This window comes from Pristiophorus japonicus, chromosome 5 (genome assembly GCF_044704955.1).
Source record: "Pristiophorus japonicus isolate sPriJap1 chromosome 5, sPriJap1.hap1, whole genome shotgun sequence".
NCBI lineage: Eukaryota > Metazoa > Chordata > Chondrichthyes > Pristiophoridae > Pristiophorus > Pristiophorus japonicus.
The window spans coordinates 187,610,607-187,637,071 of NC_091981.1; the positions used below are offsets into that span (position 1 = coordinate 187,610,607).

Below are 26,465 nucleotides of genomic sequence, written 5' to 3' on the forward strand. Positions count from 1 at the left end.
AGGATAAGGGAGGTAATATTAAAGTGGCCAGTTGCTGCAACTTTAAAACTGAATGCGCCCAAATTATATTTTATATTGTAGTATATGTTTTATCTACTTTTTAATTTGTACTGTTGATAAATACATAAGGTTTTGGAAATGCTCCATTCCCTGCATCCTCCAACCATCCAGGGCGGTTGGGTCATGCCCATTGTGTACTCAGCAGGAGAATCTGCAGAACTAGTTCAGTGATTCACACTCTTGTATTTCAAAATGACTGCACATTTATGTCACTACATTTTGTTTTAGATGTTACTGAAACTCTCAGTGCAACCAGCAGTCAGAACTTCTCTTTTATTTCTGAGAGATTGCCGATCTCATCAATGCCTCTGACTACTTCTCGCAGTATAAATGATTCCGGCGTGGAAAGCAATGGATCACAGCTTGACATCTCAGAGAGTGGAGTCATTGAAAGGGGAGGTAAAGTGAAAGTGTTGTGTGCATGATTATCTTGGACAATAAAAGGTTTCCTTAATATTTTTTAATTGCTAATTTGATTCTCTGTTCATCAATGAAAAGCTGAATTATACAATTTTAGTGTAACATATGGCCTCCTTTTGTGAGGAAAGGGTCAATAACATGTTTTTTTAGTTTTTAATGGCTGCCAATATGTCTGTTTCAGTTGATTGAATTCAATTAAACATTGGAAGACTGAAGCCATTGTGTTCGGCTACACCACAAATTCAAATCCCTAGCCTCTGATTCTATCCCCTCCCTGGCTACTGTCTCAGGCTGAACCAGACTGTTCTTAATTTCACCATCCTATTTGATGCTGAGCTTTCGGCCCCATATCCTCTCTGACTTAATATTGCCTATCTCCACCCCTGTCTCAGCCCATCTGCTGCTGAAGCTCTCGTCTATGCTCTTGTTAGCTCTAGACACAACTATTCCAACACTCTCCTGTACAGCCTCCCACCTTTCACCCTCCATAAACTTGAGCTCATCCAGAACTCTTCTGCCTGTATCACCAAGTCCCGTTCACCCATCCTCCTGTGCTCGCTGACCTACATTGGCTCATGATCCCTGAATACTTCCATTTTAAAATTCTCATCCACATGTTCAAATCCTTCCATGGCCTCACCCCTTCCCATCTCTGTAACCTCCTCCAGCCCTACGATCCTTCGAGAACTTTATGTTCCTGCAACTCTGGCCTCTTGTCCATCCCCCATTTCCTTCACCCCCAGCGGTTCAAGAAGGCGGCTCGCCACCACCTTCTCAAGGGCAATTAGGGATGGTCAATAAATGCTGGTCTTGCCAGCAACGCCCACATCCCGGAACGAATATTAAAAAGAAACCATTGGAGACCGTGCCTTCAGTTTTCTGGAGCCCGAGCTCTGGAATTTCCTCCCTAAACCTCTCTGCCTCACTACCTCTCTCTTCTTTAACACCCTTCTAAAAACCTACCAAGCATTTGGTCACCAAGTTTCCTTCTTTGGCTCAGTGTCAATTTTTATCTGATTACGGTCCTGTGAAGTGCCTTGGGATGTTTTATTACATTAAAAATGCTATATAATTACAAGTTGTTGTAGTTGTAAATGATTCAAACTCTGGTACTACTGGTGTTCATTCATTGCACATTACAAGAGAATCGCATACCTAGCCTGTAAACCATAATACCGTGGGGAGATTGAATGTAGGGCATCACTTGTTTTAAATTTAGTTGAACCCACTTTTTCCGAAATTATTTTGTGTGATTGAGTTACTGATGTCACATTCAAACCACAATTCTTTATTGCAGCTGGTCAACTAATCCTTAATTAATTCTTAGTGATCTTTATTGTACTTACACATCAGATGTTGAACAGTTTAGCTTATAAAGTCACAGACTATATTTTATTTTCTTTCATGCCCTGGCATAATCATAACAAAGATTATTACCGTATGCTTTTGTTGCACCTGAACGTGATCGGGTACTGTGCTGAGTTTAGATTGAAATGCAATTTTCATCTATACCATACATCAAAGTGGCCACCTCTTATTTACTGAAAAAGAAAAGTGATAGAAAAACAGCTGTGAGTTTGAAGAATCATCAGCTCCTTCCCACTCCCTCGCACACATAACTAGTTTTTAAAATGTTATACAATTTAAATAATGTACAAAATTTGTAAAAAAATAAATATAATTAAGATTATGAGGAAAAGGATGTTGGTTTAATGAGCTCTCATGCTTCAATGTGGGTTTTATAGGGTCCTTTTCTGGAGAAGGATCGAGCAGTTCAGGAACAATTTCAGGATTGCCAGTTCCAGGTAGCCTAAAATCTTATTACTTCCAAATGACTGATATCATTACGTGCCTATCTCTCTGGTATTAAATGCATTTTAAGCACTAATTTTTTTTCATAGGTATTCATGTATTCTGGATTTAATTTGTAGCCTTTTTCAATCATTTTGGCTTGTCAGACCTTTTTTTTTTAACATCTCTGGTCTAGTTGTTCTGTTGGACACTTCATGCTTGTGTTGTCGTTCATCTGTTGCCAAAATAGCCTTTTGATTATCTTCATATTTAAACGAAGTGACATTCGTGACAATTGAAATCAAATGTGTATATTATTTATATATATATGCATACTTCCTGTTTTGACCCCCTTAACTATTTCCTCCTGTTGCATTATTTGTGTCACAATGGGCTGTCACATTTCTACCTTGTATATATCTATCTTTAATACATGCCGTCTGTTTTGAAACTGTAGTTCATCATTCTATTGGCTTTGATGCTCGCTGCTCTGTATTAGCAGGACATATTGAGCATTCAGTCTAATAAGACCTTTAGGTCCTTTTCAACTTCAACCGTAGCATGTTCAGTATGTTACCCATTATTCCTTCTTGTATGCAATACTTTACACTTACCTGCATTCAATTTCATTTGCTATTGTTTGACCCATTCACACATTTTGTTTAGCAAATTGTGTCGTTTCAGGACTTCCGACTTTGATCTCACTGCCTTTCTTAATTCTGATCGATTTTATTATTTAATATAGAATTACATAAGTCTAACAGGTCTGTAGTTGCCTGTATCTGTTTTGTCACCCTTTTTTAAAATATGGGCATCATGTTCGCCTGTTTCTAATCTATTGCTATTTCTCAAATGCCCATTCACTTCTGCAATGTATTTGCTTCATGGGTTCTTTGCTTAAAAATTCATAGCTACACATTGCTATTACAAACTGGTTGGTTTATGAACAAAGGTTTAACAATCACCCTACACATTACCAGTTCATCCTCTAGGCTCACAACTGCATACCTCATCGTGGATGACCTAGACTCAACTGACTGGAGGGTCAGCCAAAATTCAAGGAACAGCCCCTTTAAATAATTGAGGAAGGGCTACAACCTCACGCACTGAACATAAACGTGGAACACGGAGTCCTCCAGGCCACAGAAATTGCAGGTGGCCTGGGATTCCGTGAACCTACTTAGAAACCGATTGCACGGGACTGCACCGTGCAACAGCCTCCAGGCCAAGTCCCCAATGAATAAAGGGAGGACTCCCGCATAGAGTGTACTCCATTGGGGACCCCCACCTTCTTCGTACGGCAAGATGGTGCGTCATGGTGTGTCCGGATGGCAGATACGAATGGCAAAGTGGAGAGTGTGCAAGAGCAGCCCATACAGGAATCCCGTCCACGCCGAACTGAAAGGCACGGAGGGGATTTCCCAGAGGAGGCTCAAGTTGTGAGGCGCCGGCACCCGAGGGAGGTTTCAGGGTTTGGTGCCATTGAGGAATTCCGTCCAGACGGGGGCAGTTCGGACGGGATCGCCCCACGTGTTTGAGCCTCCTCGACGCACCTAGTGGAGTCAGGACCCAGTGCCATTTTTAGCGACTCGATGACATTGGCCGCAAGTCAGATGTCGGCCCAGGATAGGCACCGTGCCAGCTCTTCTGGCACCATCCAGCCCGCTCCTCCGCCATCGAGTAGGTCCCTGACCCTGGTCACCTTGCCAAACACAGCTCTCTCGTCCGCCTGCCATCTAAAACTGCGGTCATGGAGCTATGGATTCCTGAGCAGCGGCTCCCGAAGGACAGCCGCCACTCTAGACCAAGGAAAAGACAGTCAATCCCTGCATGGCAGTCCTGACGCCCCCCCCACCCCCCCAGGCTCACAAATAGGAGCTTCAGGTCATAATTGAGGCAGTACTGCTGGCGGAAAAAATACATTGCCAGCGCACACCATCTAGGAGGGTGCTCGACGTACAGGTAGCTCTGCAGGGTCTGAAGACAGAAAGTTGCATGCTGGGTGCTCATGCACACCAACGCCTGACCGCCCTCCCTAAGCGGGAGACTCAGAGCCGCAGCAGAGATCCAGTGCTTCCTGTTGTTCCAGAAGAAGTCGACCACCACCACCTGTATCTTGGTGACTGTCATGTATCTTACATTATTATATATAACTGTATCCCAACATGCTATACATGACTGTAATAAGATATGATCTGTAACCACCAGCATACCTTACCACCGGGGGTGCACTTGCAAGAGACAGGTATATCAGCACAGGTCTCAGGCAAGTGCAGCATTCCAGAGCTGTGAAATAAAAGGTGCAGGTCCAGAATGACCTTGACTTCACTACATGCCTCGTGTGAATCTGTACTGAGGGGACAGGACTTTACAGTGACAAACGCAGGGGGAGGGGTCAAAGTGACCAACCGGTACCACAGCATAGCGGCCACCAGCTGGTTTATGACTAGCACTCGACCCCTGGAGGACAGCACTCAGAGCAGTCCTGTCCAGCACTCTAGGCCAGTTCGCCAGCCCGGCTTCCTCAGCGGGGCTAAGGTGGACTCCCAGGTAGAGGAGATGGGTTGTACTCCAGGCAAAAGGCCTGAACTCCTCCAGCAGTGAGTCCACCCACCACTGACCCGCCAGGAGTCCAGAACATTTCCCCCAGTTGATCCTGGGGGGAGGATGTGACCGAGTAAATCTTCTGGCACTCACGCATCCTCCTCAGGTCAAGGGGATCCTCGACCATGAGGAGCATGTCATCGGCGTAAGCCGAGAGGACGATCTCTATGCACAGCCCTTGCAGAGCCAGTCCCGTCAACCTTTTCTGCAAGAGGTGCAGGAAAGGCTCCATGCATATGGCATATAACTGGCCGGACATGGGGCATCCCTGACGCACCCCGCTCCCAAAGTGAAGGGGTGTCGTCAAAGACCAGTTAACTTTAATCAGACACTCTGCGGTTGCATACAGAAGTCGGATCCGGGCGACAAAATGCGTCCCGAGCTCAAAAGCGTGCAGAGTCTTGAAAAGATTCTCGTGATCCACCCTGTTGAATGCCTTCTCCTGATCCAGGAAAAGAAAGGCAACCGACAGACCAGCCCTCTGGGATTGGTGGACCAGGCCCTGGACCAGATGGATATTGTCGTGGATAGTCCGGCCCGGGACTATGTAGACCTGGTTGGGGTGGATCATGTGGTCCAGCATGGCGCCAAGGCAACAGATATGGCCCTGGCAAAAATGTTGTAATCCGTGCTGCGGAGGGAGACCAGGCGCCAGTTTTTAAGTCGGTGGAGATCGTCCTTCTTAGGCTGCAGGATGATGACTGCCCTGGACCAAGAGAGGGGCATCTCCCTGATCGGCAGACTTCCCCCAGGACCCGCACGCAGTCGCCCCCCCAGGATGTCTCAGAACACTCTGTGGAACTCCACGGTCAGCCCGTCCAGCCCCGGGGACTTTCCCCTCGAGAGCTGGTCGAGGGCTCTGGTCAGCTCTGCCAAGCTTAGATTTTCGGCGCCCTCCAGGCTGACCTTTGGCAGGTCCTCCCACGAAACTCTGCGCACATCCTCGCTGTACGGATCCGGAGAGAACCGAGCCTCGTAATATGATCGAGCTCTATTACTGATGTCCTCCGGATCCGAGACCAGAGATCCATCGTCGGCCAGCAGCGTCGAGCTGCTTACGGAACCCCCGTCTTTTTTCCAACAAGTAGAAGAAGGGGGAGCCGCGGTCCAGGTCCCGGAGGAACTCGATGCGCGACCTCATGAACGCACCTCGGGACCTGACAAGCTGCAGGTCCTTCAGCGTGCCCTTCTTCTCTTCGTATACCGTCCGCAGGGCCGGATTGTCAGCGACTTGACCGAGACGGGACTCTAGGTCGAGCACCTCCTTCTCCAGGCGGCCAACCCTGACCTCCTGTCTCTTGGTCGACCCCTTTGCGTACTCCTGACTGAAGAGACGGACATGAGCTTTGCCCACATCCCACCATAACCTCAAGGAGGGGAAGCCCCCCTGTTTCCTTCTCCGATCGGCACAGAACCGATGGAACGAATCCCAGAAATGTTTGTCCTCCAGCAGCAGGTTGTTAAAATGCCAATATGCGGATCCCAGTAAACTCCGCGCACACCAGATGGTGGTCCGAGTACAGCACCGGCCACATGGAAGCCGCCGGAACGCAGGAGACGTAACCCCCGGGATATATACAAGCAGTCGATTCTGGACCTTCCTCTTCCAGATATTCACCAATTCGAAGGACCCAACCAGGTCCCTCAACTTCTCCATCACTGCCAGGCTCTGTGGGGCACCGGAGCGGTCCCTCGCCTCGACGGTGCAGTTAAAATCCTCCCATCGCCCCCCTCTCCCCCAACCCCTCCCCCGGAGGACAATGCAGTCGCCGACACCAATGGTACCTAAAAGAATGGACACCTCTTCAAAGAAGCGCACTTGTTGCGCACCGGGCTGAGGGGCGTACACGTTTACTAAATGGAGCGGCACGTCCCCCAGGCGAACAATGACATGGAGCAAGTGGCCTGGCACAGGCTCTTTGACCCCCAAGATCTCTGGCTGAAAATGTGGGGGCCAGCAAGATAGCCACCCCACAAGAAGTGGCGGTAAGGTGGCTCATGCGGACCTCTCCTTGCCATTCCAGGAGCCACTTGGCCTCGTCTCCCGGAACGGTGTGGGTTTCTTGCAGGAAGCACACTGCATATTTCCCCTCCTTTAGGAGTGAAAAGTTATTAAATCTGCGGTGCGCCTCTTTGCTGCCTTTGATGTTGAGGCTGGCTGTGGTTCTCTTCATGACAAGAGCAGAGTGCAACCTCTACTTAAAGCTGCTGTGGGGAGGGAGCTGAGTCATGTTTTGACCTCCACTCCCTCAGCAACCCAGTAAGGAATGGTTTGAGCTGGCACAGCTCCCGACCGTCGTAAAAACCCAACTGGTTCACAAAATGTCTGTTTTGGAAGGACACGTGCCGTCCTTAGCCAATCAGGCCTATATTTGACTCCAGTCCCACAGCAATGTGGTTGACTTATAACTGCCCTCTAAAATGGCCTAGCAAGCCACTCAGTTGCATCAAACTGCTGCAAAAAAGTACAATAAGAATAAAACCAGATGAACCATCCAGCATCGAACTTCATTATGATTCAGATCAGATCTGGCAGCTCAAAACTGGACACCCATGAAGCGCTGTGGGCCATCAACAGCAGCATAATTGTATTCAACCACAATCTGTAACCTCAAGGCCTGGTATATCCCTCATTCTACCATTACCATCAAGCCAGGAGACCAATCCTGGTTCAATGAGGAGTGCAGAAGAGCATGCCAGGAGCGACACCAGGCATACCTAGAAATTAGATGCCAACCTGATGAAGCTACAACTCAGGACTACATCCATGCTAAACAGCTAGTGACAGAACCAAATGATCTCACAACCAACAGATTAGATCAAAGCTCTGCAGCCCTGCCACAGCCAGTCGTGAATGGTGGTGAATAATTAAACAGCTAGCAGAAGGAGGAGGCGCCATGAGTATCCTAATGATGGTGGAGCCCAGCACGCAAGTGCAAAAGACAAGGGTGAAGCATTTGTAACCATCCTCAGCCAGAAATGCCAAGTGGATGCCTCTACCTGAGGTCCCACCATCACAGATACCTGTCTTCAGCCAATTCGATTCACTCCATGCTATGAGCCCTGGCAACATCCCAGCTGTGGTGCTGTAGACTTGTACTCCAGAACTAGCCACACCTCTAGCCAAGCTGTTCTAGTGCAGCTACAACACTGGCATCCCACCGACAAAGTGAAAAATTACCCAGGTATCTCCTTTCCACAAAAAGCAGGATAAATCCAATCCAGTCAATTACTGCCCCATCAGTCTACTCTCAATCATCAGCAGAGTGATGGAAGGTGTTGTCGACAGTGCTATCAAGCGGCACTGAATCACAAATAACCTACTCAGCGATGCTCAGTTTGGGTTCCACCACTTGGCTCCAGACCTCACGACAGCCTTGGTCTAAACATGGACAAAAGAGCAGAATTCCAGAGGTGAGGTGAGAGTGACTGTCCTTGACATCAAGGCAGCTTTTGACTGAGTGTAGCATCAAGAAGCCCAAGTAAAATTGACGTCAATGGGAATCAGGGGAAAACATTTCACTGGCTGGAGTCATAACTAACACAAAGGAAGGTGGTTGTTGGATGTCATTCATCACAGCCCTAGGACATCGCTGCAGGAGTTTCTCAGGAAAGTGACCTAGGCCCAATCATCTTCAGTTGCTTCATCAGTGACCTACCCTCCTTCATAAGGTCATAAATGGAGATGCTCGCTGATGATTGCAGTATTCAGTTCCATTCTCAATTCCTCAGATAATGAAGCAGTCCATGCCCGTATCCAGCAAGACTTGGACCATATCCAGTTTGGGCTGATAAGTAGCAAGTAATATTCGTGCCACATAAGTGCCAGGCAATGATCATCTCCTAAAAGAGAGAGTCTAACCACCACCCCTTGACATTCAATAACATTACCATCGACGAATCACCCACCATTAACGTCCTGGGGGACCACTATTGACCAGAAACTTAATAGGACCAGCTATCTAAATACTGTGGCTACAAGAGCAGGTCAGAGACTGGGTATTCCGTGGTGAGTGACTCATCTCCTGACTACCCAAAGGCTTTCCACCACCTACAAGTCACAAGTCAGGAGTGTGATGGAATACTCTCCACTTGCCTGGATGACCACAGCTCCAACAACACTCAAGAAGCTCAACACCATCCAGGACAAAGTAGATCGGCACCCCATTCACCACCTTAATCATTCACTCCCTCCACCATCGGTGCACCATGTCTGCAGTGTGTACCATCTACAAGATGCACTGCAGCAACTTGCCAAGGCTTCTTTGACAGCACCTCCCACACCCGTGACCTCGACCACCAAGAAGGACAAGGGCAGCAGGTGCATGGGAACATCATGTCCTCCAAGTTCCCCTCCAAGTCACACTATCCTGACTTGGAAATATATTGTGTTCCTTCATTGTCTCTGGGTCAAAATCCTGCAACTCCCTACCTAACAGCAGGGTGGGAGTGCCTTCATCACACACACTGCAGCAATTCCAGAAGGCGGCTCGCCACGATCTTCTCGAGGGTAATTAGAGATGGGCAATAAATGTTGGCCTTGCTATTGATGCCTGCATCCCATGAATGAATATATTTTAAAAAGCACCATATTGTATCCATTGGTATCTCCTAATTGTTTCATAGTGAATTAAAATTAATTGATAATCCTGTCAATTTTTATTAAGTTTTTTGAAATACTGAGAGTGCTTTACAGATTCAGTTCTAAACTTTTAGGCTGTATGTTATGAAAGGTTGATTTACTTGTTGGTCACATCTTAGCTTTATTAGTCTATTGCTATATTTATTATTATTCTGGTCAGAACACAAGAAGAAAGATTGCTCTCTGATTGACATTCCTTTCTTTTGATTTATCCAGATTACTCAGCTGCACAATGGGCCTTATCCTTTCATCTAGGTTTTTCAATAAAAAATGTTGGGAAAGATTCAGATATATACAACTGAAAATTGACCTGCTGTCATACACTCTTGTCTCAGTACTTGATTTTTCTTTATGTTCAGCAACTGTCAGCAACAGCACCAATGTCAACATTAGTGGAAGTGTCTTTGGACAAGGTTCCTCCAACACAACAGAGAACTCCACTGATTCTGCAGGTAAGGGATTACAGGAATAGTATCTCATCTTCCTCTTGGCTAATCTGCATGAACATTCCCTTTCTTAGTTTCAGGCTTTGAGGCTCGATTTTCGTTTTTTTGCGTTTTCGAGCCTTTCCGGACGCAATTCGCGGTGGAGCGAAAAATGTAGTGCCAGGATAACGTTAGCGCCAGAGCGAGGAACTTTAGCCAAATGAAAGTTCACGAGGATCGTTAGCGTTAACTCCGGCATTGTACCACAGGTTCTGTGCGCCAGAGCCGAAAGTTCCGATGTTGACGCAATCTGCCGTTTTGCACATGCGCTTTTATTTCCTCCGCGCTTCCACCTTCTGGTTTTCTGTCGCAAACACGAATGCAGGGCACGCCCAGTTCCTGTGCGCGCATGCACAGTACAACTGGGGCTGAATCAGCCATTTCACATTTTGAATTCGATGATTGAGGAAGACGAGGGAAGACAGCATGCCAGGCGATTCAGCCACAAGGCTAATGAAGCTTTAATGGGGGCTGTGGAATGGAGATGGCAGGAGTTGCAGCTTCAGGGTGGCTTAGGACCACTGCCCGCCATATTCAAGAGAACTTGGAGAAACATAGCTGAGGAGGTCTCTGCCTTGGACATCATCATCATAGGCAGTCCCTCGGAATCGAGGAAGACTTGCTTACACTCTAAAAATGAGTTCTTAGGTGACTGAACAGTCCAATACGAGAACCAAGTCCCTGTCACAGGTGGTACAGACAGTCGTTGAAGGAAAGGGTGGGTGGGACTGGTTTGCCGCACGCTCTTTCCGCTGACTGCGCTTGGTTTCTGCATACTCTCGCCGATGAGACTCGAGGCGCTCAGCGCCCTCCCGGATGCACTCCCTCCACTTAGGGCGGTCTTTGGCCAGGGATTCTGAGGTGTCGGTGGGGATGTTGCACTTTACCAAGGAGGCTTTGAGGGTGTCCTTGAAACATTTCCTCTGCCCACGTTTGGCTCGTTGCCGTGAAGGAGTTCCGAGTAGAGCGCTTGCTTTGGGAGTCTCGTATCAGGCATGCCTTGGACACTGTGGTGAGGATTAGCACACAGTGCTGAAAGAAATTTTACAATCTCACAAGGGTCGTCAGAGTGAGTACCATTTTCATTAATGCACTCCTTTATTACTTCAAGGATAAATCTGACAGACTATTTGTTCTCATGCTGTGTGTTGCCTCTAAAATGCATGACACGTAGGTAGGCTTAGTTCCACACCTTATTTGCCATGAATGATCTTTACACATTATTAAGATTGCTTTCTGAGATCTCATAAGATGGCTCCACACTTTGATGTCCTCCTGATAAACCATGTGCAACTTCCAAGGCCATTAAATAGAGGACTCTATTACATTCAGAGAGTATGGCATAAGTCCTTTGGTGGCTATCTGTGCCACAAGAACAGATGGACCCTCTGATAATCATTCCCATTTTCATCTTTGCAGGCAGAGAAGTCTCATAATCGCCATGAGCAGGTGCAGACAAGCAGGGGTCTGCCTCAGACCCTGCCACTCACTGACATTGAGGAGAGAGTGGCAGGCCTCATTGGCATCTCAGGTTGGGCAGCTACCACTGGGGGCGTTGAACCCCCGCTCGGATACTGAGGGTAAGTCCTGCACACTCCCTGGGATAGGTTGAGGCAATGTCCTGCAGTCTCTCTGGACTAGATATAATGGAGTAGCGGTGGTCCTTCAAATGAGCCTGTGATATGTGACCTTCCTCATGTCACCCTGCATCCTCCCCTGTTGCTAACCATTCGTCTGTTGCTTTCTACTTCCAGATGACCAGACACAGGCGCAGCAACCCTCAAGGGACCCCTCCATGTCAGGCCATCGTCTGGCGGAGGAAGAAGAGGAGGATACGGATGAGTCGACTCTGGTGCAACATCCTATGACCCCCTGCTCCACCACCGGTACTCAACCTCTGGGGGTTCGCGGAATGCGAGGCTCCTGGGACCAGTGTCGTGCAGCAACACAGTCCTGGGGTTGAATCCTGCAGGCCATCTCTCTGGAGGGTGAGTCAGCAAAGTCGGTCTGCTGGCAGACAGGCAGACGTGGAACTGGACATGGTGGGAATGTCCAGGGAGAGCATCCAAATCAGCCGTCAGCTCCTTGATGTCTTGGGAAGGATTCCCATGAGCATTGCCAATCTGAAAGCGACGATTACAGGGTACAGATTGTCAGTGCGAACCATGATACCAGCGAGGCCACCAATGCCCACATGAGGCTGGTGGCCTCCAGCAGTGAGAGTGGAGTCCCGGAGAGTGTGGCGCGAACCCTTGCAGAAATGGCGCATTACAGACACAAGCTCTGCTTCAGGGGAAGTGACGGTTCTGAAGCAGGCAAGCAAGGTGTTAGTTTACATCATGCTCCGGTAGCTAGGGTCCAGCCCCATCAGTGACTGAGTGGCTCCAGGGATATGGGAGATGGTGTCATTCCTCCAGTTGACAGCATTCCGTCTCTCCCCACTCAGTCGCCAACCAAGCATCAGCGACAGTTGTCACCCAAACTACCTGTGACTGGCGACACCGATGAAGAGGCTAGCCATCAGAAGCCAGGCCTTCCATGCCACGAGCTGGTCCAAAGCATCCCCAGATGCCGTCTCCATTATCTCTCCCCACCCCCACAACACAACAGTGCTCTAGCAGCCTTACTGCACGCCTTGGTGCCATTTTGATGAGGAACAGCAGGCAAGGGAGGGGGATGAAGGGAAGGGGGGGGCAAAAGAAGGTGGGAAAAAATAGTGGGGCAGGAGTTGATTTAATTATGCTGGATTATGTTCTGGATGCTGGATTTTGTTCTGATAATGTTCTTGAATTATCACACTGCTGGATGCAGCTCATTATTTAAGTATCACAATGAAGGTTACAAAGTTTACAATGTTGCAATGTTCAATACATTTTTTTGTTTACCTTAACCATTCCTGTGTAGTGTCTCATTTGCAGAATAAGAGTGGGAATAGTCAACATGGTGGGATAGAGTGGCCAGGCAACGCTCAAACGTGCCGTTCACTCTTCAAGCAACGCATTCAGTAATGAGCTGCCGATGTAAGGCTTTTGCAGCGGCGAAATCTCCTCGATGCCTCCCCTGTGGTTGTGGTGGGGTGGTGGTGGCATGGGTTCCTTGCCAGGTTCCTTGTCCTCGTCTTCCTCCTCCTCCTCCTCCTCCTCCTCCTCTTTCTCCTGAGGTAGTCCTACAATCCCCATTGGCAATTCCTGTCCCCTCATGGTGGCTAAGTTGTGTAGCATGCAACACACCACAATGAACTCGGAGACTGGCTGAAGGGAGTATTGCAGACAGCCTCCAGAGTGGTCCAGGCATCGGAAGTGCTGCTTAAGCACTCCAATTATCTGTTCGACGATGTTGCATATAGCTGCATGGCTCTCATTATAGCAATGCTCGGCTTCTGTCTGGGGGTTCTGGAGGGGGGCCATGAGCCAGGTGGTGAGGCGTAACCTTTCTTCGCCAGCATCCAGCTCTGGCCTTGTGGTTGGCGCTGGAACATGTATGAGACACTGCTCTCAAACAAGATGAAAGCATCTTGTTCCTGGATATTGGGCATTGACTGCCATGATGTGCTGAGTATGGTCGCAGACGATCTGTACGTTCATGGAGTGGATTCCCTTTCGGTTTTGGAAAACCTCTGGATTCTGTAAAGGTTCTCACAGGACGATGTGCTTGCAGTCAAGGGCATTCCTGAACCTTGGGGAAGCCAGCAAATCGTCCAAAACCTATAACCCTTTCATTTTGGGTCGCCTTGGTCATTGGGAAGGTTGAAGTCCATCCTGCGTGCATACAGTGCATTAGTCACCTGACGAATGCTGCAATGTGTAGCGTGCTGCGTGATGGAGCATATGCTTGGAAGGAGCTGGAGGCATAGAAGACAAGTGCCACAGTCACCTTCATCTCCACGGGCAGTGAAGTCCTGTTGCCGCCGATAGGCTGTAGGTCTGCCTGTATGAGCTGGCATATCTCTGTCAGCACTTCTTTTCGGAAGTGCATCCTTCTAATGCACTGTGCCTCAGAGAACTGCAGGTATGAACGACGTTCCCTGTAAACTCGTGAGGGGTAAGGCCTCCTCCCCATACGTCTGCAAGCTCTTCGATTACGTTGCAAATGATCAACAATAAGCCTTCATGCAGCTTGAAGCCTTTTGGCAATAGCAGCCAGGATTACTGGCTCTCGACATAGCATGGCCCCCATCTTTTAAAATGTCCTTTATAAAACAAACTAGAAACTCACATAAAACTTCACAATCAAATGTATGCAGTAACGCAGTGTTCTTCTCCCAATCCTTTCAATCACTCACAACTGCGACATTCTCCTCCTTTTGCAACATGGTACCATTAGCGCCTGGTGTGCCCTGGGTCCAACTGGTTTTTCTGGGCAGGTCCTCGGACAGACGCTACATCGGGCGAAATGCTCGAAAGTTCCGCCCAGGGCGCTCGTGCAACGATGCACGACGATTTACGTCATCCCAACAGTCAAAACAGTGGTAAGTTTTAGCGCCGCCGCAAAACCATTGCGAAAGTTCTGCCAGGCTCAAAATCGTGTGCGCCTCATTTCACGGCTAAAAAAACATTTTTGCGTCCCGCCGAGGCGCAAAATGGGACGCAAATTAACCGAAAATCCAACCCTAGGTACCTGCTGCATTTTCCAACCAGTTTCTTCCATACTAAGTCTACCTTGCTGTTGGCTATTTTGTAGAAGTTGTTCTCACCTTGTGTCTAACACTTTTTGATTGAGGTGGCCAGCAACTTTGACCTTTTTTCAGTTTAAAAAAAAAACAATTTGCTGCTTTGTCAACATAAAAATATCTCATGAAAGGCGATTGACCTGAACAGTTAACTCTGTTTCTTTCTCCACAGATGCTGCCTGACCAACTTTGTGTTTCCAGCATTTTCTGTTTTTAATACTGAATAGATTTTACATTCAATCTTTTATCATCCCCTTCCCCCTTTGTTTTCATTGACCATGTAAAATCCTTCTATTTCTAGCTTTGCACTAATGGACCTCCACCTGAAACCTTATTTGTCTTTTCCCTTTTGAAATCCTGGTGACTAGACTTTCCACTATGATCGATTTGGGCGATAGTTCCGGCCTTAGTGCTTTTTTTATTTTTCAGCATCGCGGGCATATGGTCCATTTTAAAAACTGCTAGTTGCATCTTTTTAATTTGGGCGATAGCCTTAGCGATGTGAAATGGGCGATAGCGATGTATTCAGTCGTAAAGGTCGGCGTCCATAGCAACGGCCGTTCTGCACAGGTATGGGTTTTTTTCAGGCAAAGAACTTTCCTCGCTATTTGGGAGGTCAGGCATCATCTGCGAATGCTCAGAAGGCAAAGGGAGGGAGACAGACAGAAGGAAGGTTTGTGTGGAGTCATTTTTTGAAGGAATTGATAAGCAGATAAGATTGAGATGGAGCACGAGGAGTCGGAAGAGTGTTGAGGAGGTTGCAGGGAGAAAGGAGGGTGAAAGCCTTCTTCAAAGAGGCGAACGAGGCCTTAGTCCACGAGGTGGAGACTCAGTGGGGCCAATTAACCCGACGTGGGCATGGAAAACTTCCCCCAGAGAATACGGGCGGATATCGCCGCCGATATTGTCATCGGTGGTCCATGATAGACAAGAGGCAGACCAGTGCCACAAGCGCTGGAACAGTCTTGTTTCATTGGCAAGAGTAAGTATTAAATTATTAAGTTTATAATTGTAATGATGCACTGACTCATTAATTAGAAGGTAAATCTGTCGGATTGTAATTAAGCTGGGTAATCTTGGGGAGCTTCCCTGTTAATATTTGGACTGGGGTCGGAACCTGCGTCCTTTTACTCTAATGTTGCTGAGATGCTTCAAACTTAATCGACAGTATTAATTATTATTTCAATGCTTTGATCAAAAATTGGGGCCAAAGGAATGACTGGAATCTGACAGATTGCAAACACTCGGCATTTCTACCACTTTAGTTTAGAAGGAGAATTATTCAATTATATCGCTGCTTGTGTGCTGTGAGCAACTCTTTAACTTGGCCACCGTCTCATATTGGTTAGGTTAGCAGATGGAGGTATGACTGAGCACTGAGGGGTCCACGGAGTCAGCTTTGTCCAGACTGTATGGGTCTCTCCGGCTGCTGTCAATCACACAGTGACCTAGCCTGGACTGAGTTAGAGTTGCCCTGGGACACTTAGGGACATTAGCTTCGGCCACACGGAGGTCTCCGAGCACAGCCCAGGGACACTGTGCCCCCTCCCATTATGGTCCTGTCATTGCTGAGCTCACCAGCGGCTCTGATTCTGCCCCTTCGGGGACCTCCATCGTCTCCAATAAACCGCCTCCCTCCCCTCAGGCGCCGAATGGCACGGCCTGGAGATTGTATGCGAGAGGGTTTGTGTCAAGCATTAGTTCCTAAACACGATCTTGTTAAATATTTTCCCTGAACGTAGAAGTTATAACCATGCATCCATTGGATACAAACCGTATTAGCATAGAATGTTAATGTTAACGATGAATAGCATGTGGGATGACTAGTTGGGAAATTACAATATTTGTTGTGTTTCCGTAGTACCTAAGCAATTAGCTTATGCCATGTTCTTGTCACGTTTGCAGAGGAAGATATCTACAAATCAGGCGGAGCGGAGGTGGACCGGAGGAGGGCCTGCTGACCTTCACATTATGACTGATCTGGAGGAGCGTGCCGCAGCATTAGTAGGCACACATAATTGTTTTACCACCCATGGTGGTGCGGATCCTGTTGTTGCGCCATGTGAGTAATGTGTAAACCAGTGATAATTTAAAGTAATTTAATGCTATTTGATTACAATATGTGAATGATCTAATGTTATGCATGCAACTTCTGTACTCTTCTGTAATTGCATGTTAATCATATGTAACGTCTCTTGTTCACATTTATTGCAGTAGTGTTGCTCCTCGTACATATGCCTGCGCAGCGCAACCATTCTCGTGTCTCCCCTTCTCTTCTACTAACCTCAGTTATGTTTTTCGGCTCCCCAGGTGCAACGGGAGGCTCCTGGAACATCACCCCTATCGTTGCAGATCGTGCTGACCACGGGGGAAGAACAAGAACAAGATACGACTGAGGAGGAGGATGATGAGCCTGAAAGGGTACCTGTGGTACCTGCGGCCACATCACCATCAACGGACGAAGTAATGGGGCCAAGCTTGCAGCAGGGCACTCCGAGTCGTCCAGTGCCCATGCTGACCTCGTGGAGGTTGGGTCGGCGAGGTAGACATGCACTACGACGGGCAGATGTCAGTGAGGGCGAGCGTCGAAATCGGTCGAGAGCTCCTCCAGGTGATTGGTGGGTTGACCGGCAACATTGCCACACTACCTGCCAGAACATCGGAGGGCATGGGGCAGATGGTTGCAGCAATGGGGCAAACGACTGACTCTGTCGATGCCTTGCAGCATGCGATAGTTTTGGGATACGGCACTGCACCACAAGGTGCCATACCACCATCCAGCACAACAGATGCGAGACATGAGGAAGAATTTCCTTCTGACTCAGAAGACGTTTCTTTGCAAACATCCTTGATCCACTGAGATCATTCTGCCAACGACACCGCCCCCCCCCCCCCACACCGCCACCCACAGCAGTAGCCCTTGAGGTGCTCTGCTGCAAGACATCTTAGTCCCATTACTAGGGGGTTAAGAGGGAAAGTGGAGGTGATGACGAGGAGGGGTCAAGTTAGAGGAGGAAAGTGTCGCCCCAGATAGGGAGGGGGTGTGCCATATATTATTTTAATATTTTTTTTAATTTGTTGATTTCTGACCGTTAGGGATGGTGGGAAGGTGTTATCGTAATATTGTTCTTGAAAAATTTTTGTTGACTGTTGGGTGGGGGGGTGTTATAGTTTGTTAAAAAATATTTTAAATCAGTTGTTAAGTTACTAAAACATTTTATTTAATTTTACAATTGTTGTGAAGTGTCTTCCAATAACATAAGGTAAAAAACATCAATACAAAGGTTGCAAACAATGGCCATGGCCAGGCCAGGCAAGGATGAAACGTAATGCAACTGTAACTGTCACCAACGTAACTTCATGTAAAGCGTTCATTTCTGAGTTGCTGATGCAACAGTTTTGCACCACGGGGCTTTTCCAGTAGTGGGCGGGTGGGGGGTGGGGTGTGGCGGTGGGGGCTGGGGGCATGGGTTCATCACCAGGCTGATTGTCCTCCCTGAGATCCTCCTCCTCCTCCTCGTCCTTCTCTTTCACCTCCCCTTTCTCCTGAGGTGGACTGGTGCTCCCATCTGGAAATTGTTGTCCTCTCGTGATAGCTAGGTTATGCAACATGCAGCTCACCACAATGAACGCAGCAACCTGCTCAGGGTGGTATTGTAGGTTGCCCCCTGAGTGGTCCAGGCATCAGAACTTCAATTGACTTTTCGACACTATTGCATGTGGCTATATGGCTTTCATTGTAGTGCTTCTCGGCTTCTGTCTGGGGCTTACACAGGGGGTTCATGAGGCAGCTGGCAAGACCATTTCCTTTATCTCCCAGCATCCAACCGTGACCTTATGGCTGACTCTTAAAAAGGTCAGAGACAGTGCTCTCATGCAAGATGTGCGCATCATGGATGCTCTCTGGAAAATTTGCATTTACTGCCATGATTATTTGCTTGTGGTCTACAATGAGCTGCACATTCGGGGAGTGGAATCCCTTTCTGTTCCGAAACACCTCTGTATTCTGTAAAAGTGCTCACAGGGCAACGTGCATACAGTCTATTGCTCCCTGCACCTTGGGGAAGTTTGCTATTCTCGAGAACCCCAAAGCCCTCGCACTCTGTGTCTCCCTGGTCATAGGAAAGTTTATCAAGTCCATCCTGTGTGCGTAAAGGGCATCAGTCACCTGTCGAATGCAGCAATGTGTGGCATGCTGAGAGATGCTGCAAATGTCGCCAGTTGAGGCCTGAAAGGAGCCTGATGCGTAGAAGGAAAGTGCCACAGTAACCTTAACCTCAACGGGCAGTGCGGTCCTGATGGTGCTGGTAGGCTGCAGATCTCCCTTAATTAACTGGCATATCTCACTAATGACCTCCTTTCGGAAGCGCAGCCTCCTAACGCACATGTTATCGGACAAGTCTGTTTACAATATACATAGACTGTTTACAATATACATAGATGACTGTTTACAATATACATAGATGACCTGGAGGAGGGGACAGAGTGTAGTGTAACAAAATTTGCAGATGACACAAAGATTAGTGGGGAAGTGGGTTGTATAGAGGACACAGAGAGGCTGCAAAGAGATTTAGATAGGTTAAGCGAATGGGCTAAGGTTTGGCAGATGGAATACAATGTCGGAAAATGTGAGGTCATCCACCTTGGAAAAAAAAACAGTAAAAGGGAATATTATTTGAATGGGGAGAAATTACAACATGCTGCGGTGCAGAGGGACCTGGGGGTCCTTGTGCATGAATCCCCAAAAAGTTATAGTTTGCAGATGCAGCAGGTAATCAGGAAGGCGAATGGAATGTTGGTCTTCATTGTGAGAGGGATGGAGTACAAAAGCAGGGAGGTCCTTCTGCAACTGTACAGGCTATTGGTGAGGCCGCACCTGGAGTACTGCGTGCAGTTTTGGTCACCTTACTTAAGGAAGGATATACTAGCCTTGGAGGGGGTACAGAGACGATTCATTTAGCTGATTCCGGAGATGAGGGGGTTATCTTATGATTGAGTAGACTGGATCTTTACTCGTTGGAGTTCAGAAGGATGAGGGGTGATCTTATAGAAACATTTAAAATAATGAAAGGGATAGACAAGATAGAGCCAGAGACGTTGTTTCCACTAGTTGGGGAGACTAGAACTAGGGGGCACAGCCTCAAAATACAGGGGAGCCAATTTAAAACCGAGTTGAGAAGGAATTTCTTCTCCCAGAGGGTTGTGAATCTGTGGAATTCTCTGCCCAGGGAAGCAGTTGAGGCTAGCTCATTGAATGTATTCAAATCACAGATAGATAGATTTTTAACCAATAAGGGAATTAAGGGTTACGGGGAGCAGGCGGGTAAGTGGAGCTGAGTCCACAGCCAGATCAGCCATGATCTTTTTAAATGGCGGAGCAGGCTCGAGGGGCTAGATGGCCTACTCCTGTTCCTAATTCTTATGTTCTTATGTTCTTATGTAAGTCCAGCTATGATCGCTTATCCCTGTAAATGTGTTGGGTGTAACCTCTTTTCCTCCTCAGCAGTCTGCCACCTCTTTGGGCACATAATGTTCTTCAATGAACCTTCTCCCATCTCTATTCTGCAGCATGTGAGTAGTCATCAATACTGGTTGAGAAATTAGAGGTTACATCACTATAAAGGCCCTAATCTGCCTTCTTAAATTGCCCTCAATAAATACAATGTGATTAGATGATTGTCAAGATTCAAAAACGCCCTTAAAATCATTCACAAATTACTTCTCCTCCCAACCACTTCAAACAGCCTTTTCTTAAAGATCCTCAGAGTTATAAAATGGTGTCCATACGGCCGAGTTAAGATCAGGTGAGTGCAGCTTTTCTTAAGCGTCTTTTTGAGCGAGTTATCATTTGGGCAAATTATGGGCGAAATGCCGAAAGTAGCGCTCGGCGATAATCTGAGCGATAATCGGGCACAGTTTCCATTATAAACAGTATTCTGGGCCTTGCACAAGGATGACGTCATATTTTTTTTTAAATAGGCCGGGCGATGCAAGTCATTCCTGTATGCCGAAATTTGCACCGGCGATAAATGGGTGATAATCGGGTGCTGGTTTCCACTTTTCATCAAATATGGGCAATAGCCTGAATCTCAGCGCTTATATGGGCGCTACATGGGCCATGATATGCCGAAAGTCTAGCCCCATATGTTTTGATTTCAGGCCTTCAACAACCTTAATGATGCAATGCACAGATCAGAAATAATGGGTATAATTGGAGTCAAATATATTGTTATGTACAGCTATAATTCAATAAACATGTGATCTTAGGAGGATACAAACTTCTTTGACGATTGGGATTTGCATATTAGAGGCATTCTAATGAATATGAATAGTGAACAAATGCCATTGGTCAGTAAGACAATGGAGGCAGCGTGAGCCTGGAGCAGCAGGAGGGAGATTTAAACATCAGCGTCTCCCTGACAATGGAGGCAGCATGAGCCTGGAGCAGCTGGAGGGAGATTTAAACATCAGCGTCTCCATGACAACGGAGGCAGCTCAAGCCCGGAGCTATTACAAGTCCTGTCAAGAGGACAAAATGAGGATTAAAAAGTAATAGAATTATGACATCACAAGGATGGAGGATGGTGATTGGTTCTTCCAGATTAATTGAATCACTAGACAGGGAATGAATCTTAAAGACAGCAAATAACTGATTTAATTTGATTCAATTGCTGATTTTCTAATTTTAACTTCATTTATAATTATGGTAATGTAACGCCACTTTTTAAAAAAGGAGGGAGAGAGAAAACAGGTAATTCATCAGTAGTGGGGAAAATGTAGGAATCAATTATTAAAGATGAAATAGCAGTGCATTTGGAAAGCAGTGACAGGATCAGTCCAAGTCAGCATGGATTTATGAAAAGGAAATCATGCTTTGACAAATCTTCTGGAATTTTTTGAGGATATAACTAGTAGAGTGGACAAGGGAGAACCAGTGGATGTGGTGCATTTGGACTTTCAAAAGGCTTTTGACAAGGTCCCAAACAAGAGATTGGTGTGCAAAATTAAAGCACATGGTATTGGGGGTAATGTACTGACATGGATAGAGAACTGGTTGGCAGACAGGAAGCAGAGTCGGGATAAATGGGTCCTTTTCAGAATAGCAGGCAGTGACTAGTGGGGTGCCACATGGCTCAGTGCTGGGAGCCCATCTATTTACAATATACATTAATGATTTAGATGAAGGAATTGAATGTAATATCTCCAAGTTTTCAGGTGACAATAAGCTGGGTGGCGGTGTGAGCTGTGAGGAGGATGCTAAGAGACTGCAGGGTGACTTGGACAGGTTAGGTGAGTGGGCAAATGTATGGCAGATGCAGTATAATGTGGATAAATGTGAGGTTATCCACTTTGGTGGCAAAAACACGAAGGCAGAATATTATCTGAATGGCGGCAGATTAGGAAAAGGGGAGGTGCAACGAGACCTGGGTGTCATGGTACATCAGTCATTGAAAATTGGCATGCAGGTACAGCAGACGGTGAAGAAGGCAAATGGTATGTTGACCTTCATAGCTAGGGGATTTGAGTATCGGAGCAGGGAGGTATTACTGCAGTTGTCCAGGGCCTTGGTGAGGCCTCACCTGGAATATTGTGTTCAGTTTTGTTCTCGTAATCTGAGGAAGGACGTTCTTGCTATTGAGGGAGTGCAGCGAAGGTTCACCAGACTGATTCCTGGGATGGCAGGACTGAGATATGAGGAGAGACTGGATCAACTGGGCCTTTATTCACTGGAGTTTAGAGGGATGAGAGGGTATCTCATAGAAACATATAAAATTCTGATGGAACTGAAATGTTGGGGAAGTCCAGAGCCAGGGGACACAGTCTGAGGATAAGGGGTAAGCCATTTAGGACTGAGATGAGGAGAAACTTCTTTATTCAGAGAGTTGTTAACCTATGGAATTCCCTGCCGCAGAGAGTCGTTGATGCCAGTTCATTGGATATATTCATGAGGGAGTTAGATATGGCCCTTACAGCTAAAGGGATCAAGGGGTATGGAGAGAAAGCAGGAAAGGGGTACTGAGGGAATGATCAGCCATGATCATATTGAATGGTGGTGCAGGCTCGAATGGCCGACTCCTGCACCTATTTTCTATGTTGCTATGTTGGTCCATAGTAATTTTGTTTAATTATAATTAATCTATTATACTGATTTACCTATTGTATACTCCTTATTGTATTATTTCCAATGTAATTTGAATTTTTTTTTTTCGCCATTTGACTGCCGATTCGGACCCGAGCCTTTAACCTCTTTTTCCACTTCCTTTTCACACTTTTTCTTTCTTTCCCTCAATGGTCAATATCTAACGTGTTGTAAAATTGTTGTGCAGCGCCTTGGGATGTTTTACTACGTTAAAGGCGCGATATAAATAAAAGTGATTATTTTATTATTACTAATAAAAATTCGCAGACTTGAGCTGTTAGCTTACATTGTTATAGGTCTGTAATTATGGACAATTATTGGGGAAAAGTACTTCTTAACCAATAGAAATCTGATTCTAAATTATGTAATCGATTACATATTCTATTTTTACTCTGAATATATTATATATTGTTTCATCTTTGTGCAGAATATGATACACATTATAACACAGTGGAAGGAAACTCGGGTTCTGGTGGAAGGCCAGGATTTCAAGGTATGGTCGCAATTTTTGACAAACATTGAATTAGTTTGTCAGTTTCTGATGAATAGATTCTATTTCTACCACATTTCCGACTTCTGCCTTTTGCTGTTCCTCATCCTTCAGTTACATGGCTGAATGATCAAGGCTTTGGATTTTTGTCAATAAACTTACTTTTCTTCCATACCAATGACATACTCCATCCCTGGCTGAAAGCTAATAAATCTATCCCAGTAAGGTCTAATGAGTTTGAAATATCACCAATAATGTGATTCTTTGGGGATGGGAGGCTAATGGTCTGCCAGTGCAGTTATCATATACCCATTCCTTTTGTGTGTTAAACCATTTATTATTGGGTAAGTCTTGTATGCATTATATTCATCATTTTTTTAGGCCTGGAGAGACATCTGCCAGGAGGCAATTCAGCACCTTTCTACTCCATGCAGCTTAAATCAAGCACTAAGTGGTTTCAGACTCGATCCTGTGACTATTCCACAGCAGTCACATTGGCCAATATACTCAGCAGCACGATGCCACCCTGAATGTGCCGTTTTCAACCCTGTAAAAGCTTCAAGTTTAGGAAGTCTCATCTCTGTTCAACTCGAGACTATTGTCCTTGGAGGAGCAGAGCTAGGCAGGGTTTGATTGGGGTTGGGGTGCTTTAAAACAACAAGCTTGCCGAGGAAAGTTAGAAAGCCTCGTGGCTAATGTTGAAAACCCATACCTGAGCCAGGGATATTTGCAAGTCCGTGCTGATGATTGATCAGCCAGACTGGCTCACAAATTGAACAGGGAAGGGTAGATCTGTCCTTAGCGTCTGGGATTCTTACCATAGGCTTCTGATAATCTTGCAGTTCAAAACCCCAATGGGTCGGGTGGTCCTAGCTTGACAACCAACTGGAACTTACCAGCGAACTGCTCTGTTAAGCACTGCAGTTTTAGCTTGTTGAGTACCCTTGACCTGGCTCTGCAAACATGCTCCCAGACTCTCCAGACTTGAGTAAGTGGGTTGTGTCCCTATGTAGGGGACATTGTATGCTCCATGACCGGCAAACTGAAACCTGACAGGAAGATGTGACTTTCTGCCAATGAATTCTTGGAAGCACAAACTTAAAACTATTGTACATAATATGTCATTCTCAGTAATAAATATTATTTAGAGATTTAAAGAGGTGCCATCTTCACGAAGAAACGTTTGACAGGTGTTTTGTTTCAGCGGAGGTGGGGGGCTAGATTCAGAAGAGCATTGTAATGTTTTTCTTATGATGTCATGACGCATTTAAGTGATCTCAGTTATTGCATTCTACTAAACACTTTTTAATGAAAACAATGGTTTACTTGAAAACTCATTTTTGATTTTTTTTTTAACTATTGTAAACTATTTTGCTCAGTTACAGGAGGTGGTTCCAGTGGGGGTAGTATTGGTACTGGGGCTGGTACAGATACATCTGGAGGATCTAATTTTGGATCAGAAATAGGAAATGGTGATGATGTACTTCCAGAAATTCAGCCTACACCTGCATCTAGACCCAGTCCCATGATTGAGTGGACTAAAGTAGCCATTAATGATATGAAGTTTGAAACCTACACAACAACAGGTAAATACAGGTTGAAAAAAGAAAAGGGATCAAGCTTAACATTTATACTTTTCCACTAAAATGTGCGTCCCAATGTAAATGCTGAGATGTGGCGACTGGGAATCCCTGCCACTGACCCTGGTGGACATTCCAGAGTCAGCGAGTGGTTCCTTGATCTGAGTGCCAGTGGTGGGCATCCACTACACGTATGGCATATCTGGGTGCCTGGCATAGCCTTACCACCGAAAAAAATGGTGGACATGGTCCAGCAAGGATGGCGTGTCTGGCCCTTCCCCTCTCAGAAAGAGAAAATGGCTGTATCCACAGCCCCTTTGTAAGAAAGCCCGCAAAATATTATTTGGAGGTCCAGGCCTTGATTTTAGCCTGGACCGCCAGCTGGGCCCCACTTCTGGCAATGGTCTAATGAGGCCTACTATATACCAAGTCTCTTTGAGTAATGAGTCGCTGCTGTCATGTTAGTGGAGCTTCAGTGCTTTCTTGTCAGTTTGACATTCTGCAACAGTTTAATTCAGTAAGTTAAAGGTTATTTTGTATCAGGAGTGTTGTGTACAGAAGAACTCCATGAGGCTGAGTACTATGGGCTAAACTTAGTGTGACCTTAGTCTTAATTACAACTCCAGAGTGCCGAAACAACATGGCAGCCAACCTTTTATACTGGCCCTGCACATGTGTGCAAGTGATCATTAGGGCTCCAACAGTTGCGCCCTCTGGTGGCAAGTATTACATAGTTACATACATAACTTCACTCCCCCGCCCCCTCCAAAGTCTTCGGTACAAATTGAGGCGATCCGGAGCCCTTCGCTCCCTGGTTGATCGTATAAGTTCAAACCCTGGCATGTGTGAGTTGACCGGACCATTGCTGCACTGTACCACGGCAGGTCTGACCGGACTGTCAGGAATGGTGGGTTCATCCTCATGATTAACAGCGAGGTCAATTGCTGGTTTGGTGTGTGTTGGTGGATCGTCGATAGTGATGTCCTCTTCAAGTCGTTCCTGGTTGTCAGTAAATTGCAATTTGGTCTGATCTAAATGCTTTCTTCACGTTTGGCCAGTTAACAGTTTGATTATAAACACCCTATTCCCTTCCTTGGCCAAAACAGTACCAGCAACCCACTTGGGACCATGACCGTAATTCAGGACAAACACAGGGTCGTTCACACCAGTGTCACATGAAACAGCCGCGCGATCGTGGTACATGTTCTGACGGTGTCGGCGGGTTTCCATGTGGTCATTAAGATCAGAGTGGACGAGGGAGAGCTTGGTTTTGAGGGCTCTCTTCATTAACAATTCTGCCAGGGGAACCCCGGTGAGCGAGTGGGGTCGCGTCCGGCAACTGAGCAGAATGCGAGACAAGCGGGGTCTGCAGGGAGCCGTCCATCACGCATTTCATGCTCTGCTTGATTGTTTGGACTGCCCGCTCTGCTTGACCATTAGATGCGGGCTTAAATGGAGCAGACCTGACATGCTTGATGCCATTGTGGGTCATAAATTCGTTGAATTTCAAGCTGGTGAAACACGGTCCATTGTCGCTGACAAGGACGTTGGGCAAGCCATGAGTGACGAACAGGGCCCGGAGGC

At 46.6% G+C, this 26,465-nt stretch overlaps 1 protein-coding gene across 1 annotated transcript in view; it reads left to right on the top strand.

Annotated features, from left to right (window-relative positions):
- Positions 1 to 26,465, top strand: part of LOC139264127 (polycystin-1-like protein 1) — a 245,772-nt gene that overhangs the window by 103,766 nt on the left and 115,541 nt on the right. The window contains exons 18-25 of the mRNA XM_070880217.1: positions 4,982 to 5,089; positions 5,225 to 5,496; positions 6,326 to 6,546; positions 9,877 to 9,969; positions 11,757 to 11,888; positions 14,366 to 14,470; positions 16,533 to 16,675; positions 16,982 to 17,199. Coding sequence (XP_070736318.1) covers positions 4,982 to 5,089; positions 5,225 to 5,496; positions 6,326 to 6,546; positions 9,877 to 9,969; positions 11,757 to 11,888; positions 14,366 to 14,470; positions 16,533 to 16,675; positions 16,982 to 17,199 — 1,292 coding nt within the window. The remainder of the gene's footprint in view (positions 1 to 4,981; positions 5,090 to 5,224; positions 5,497 to 6,325; positions 6,547 to 9,876; positions 9,970 to 11,756; positions 11,889 to 14,365; positions 14,471 to 16,532; positions 16,676 to 16,981; positions 17,200 to 26,465) is intronic.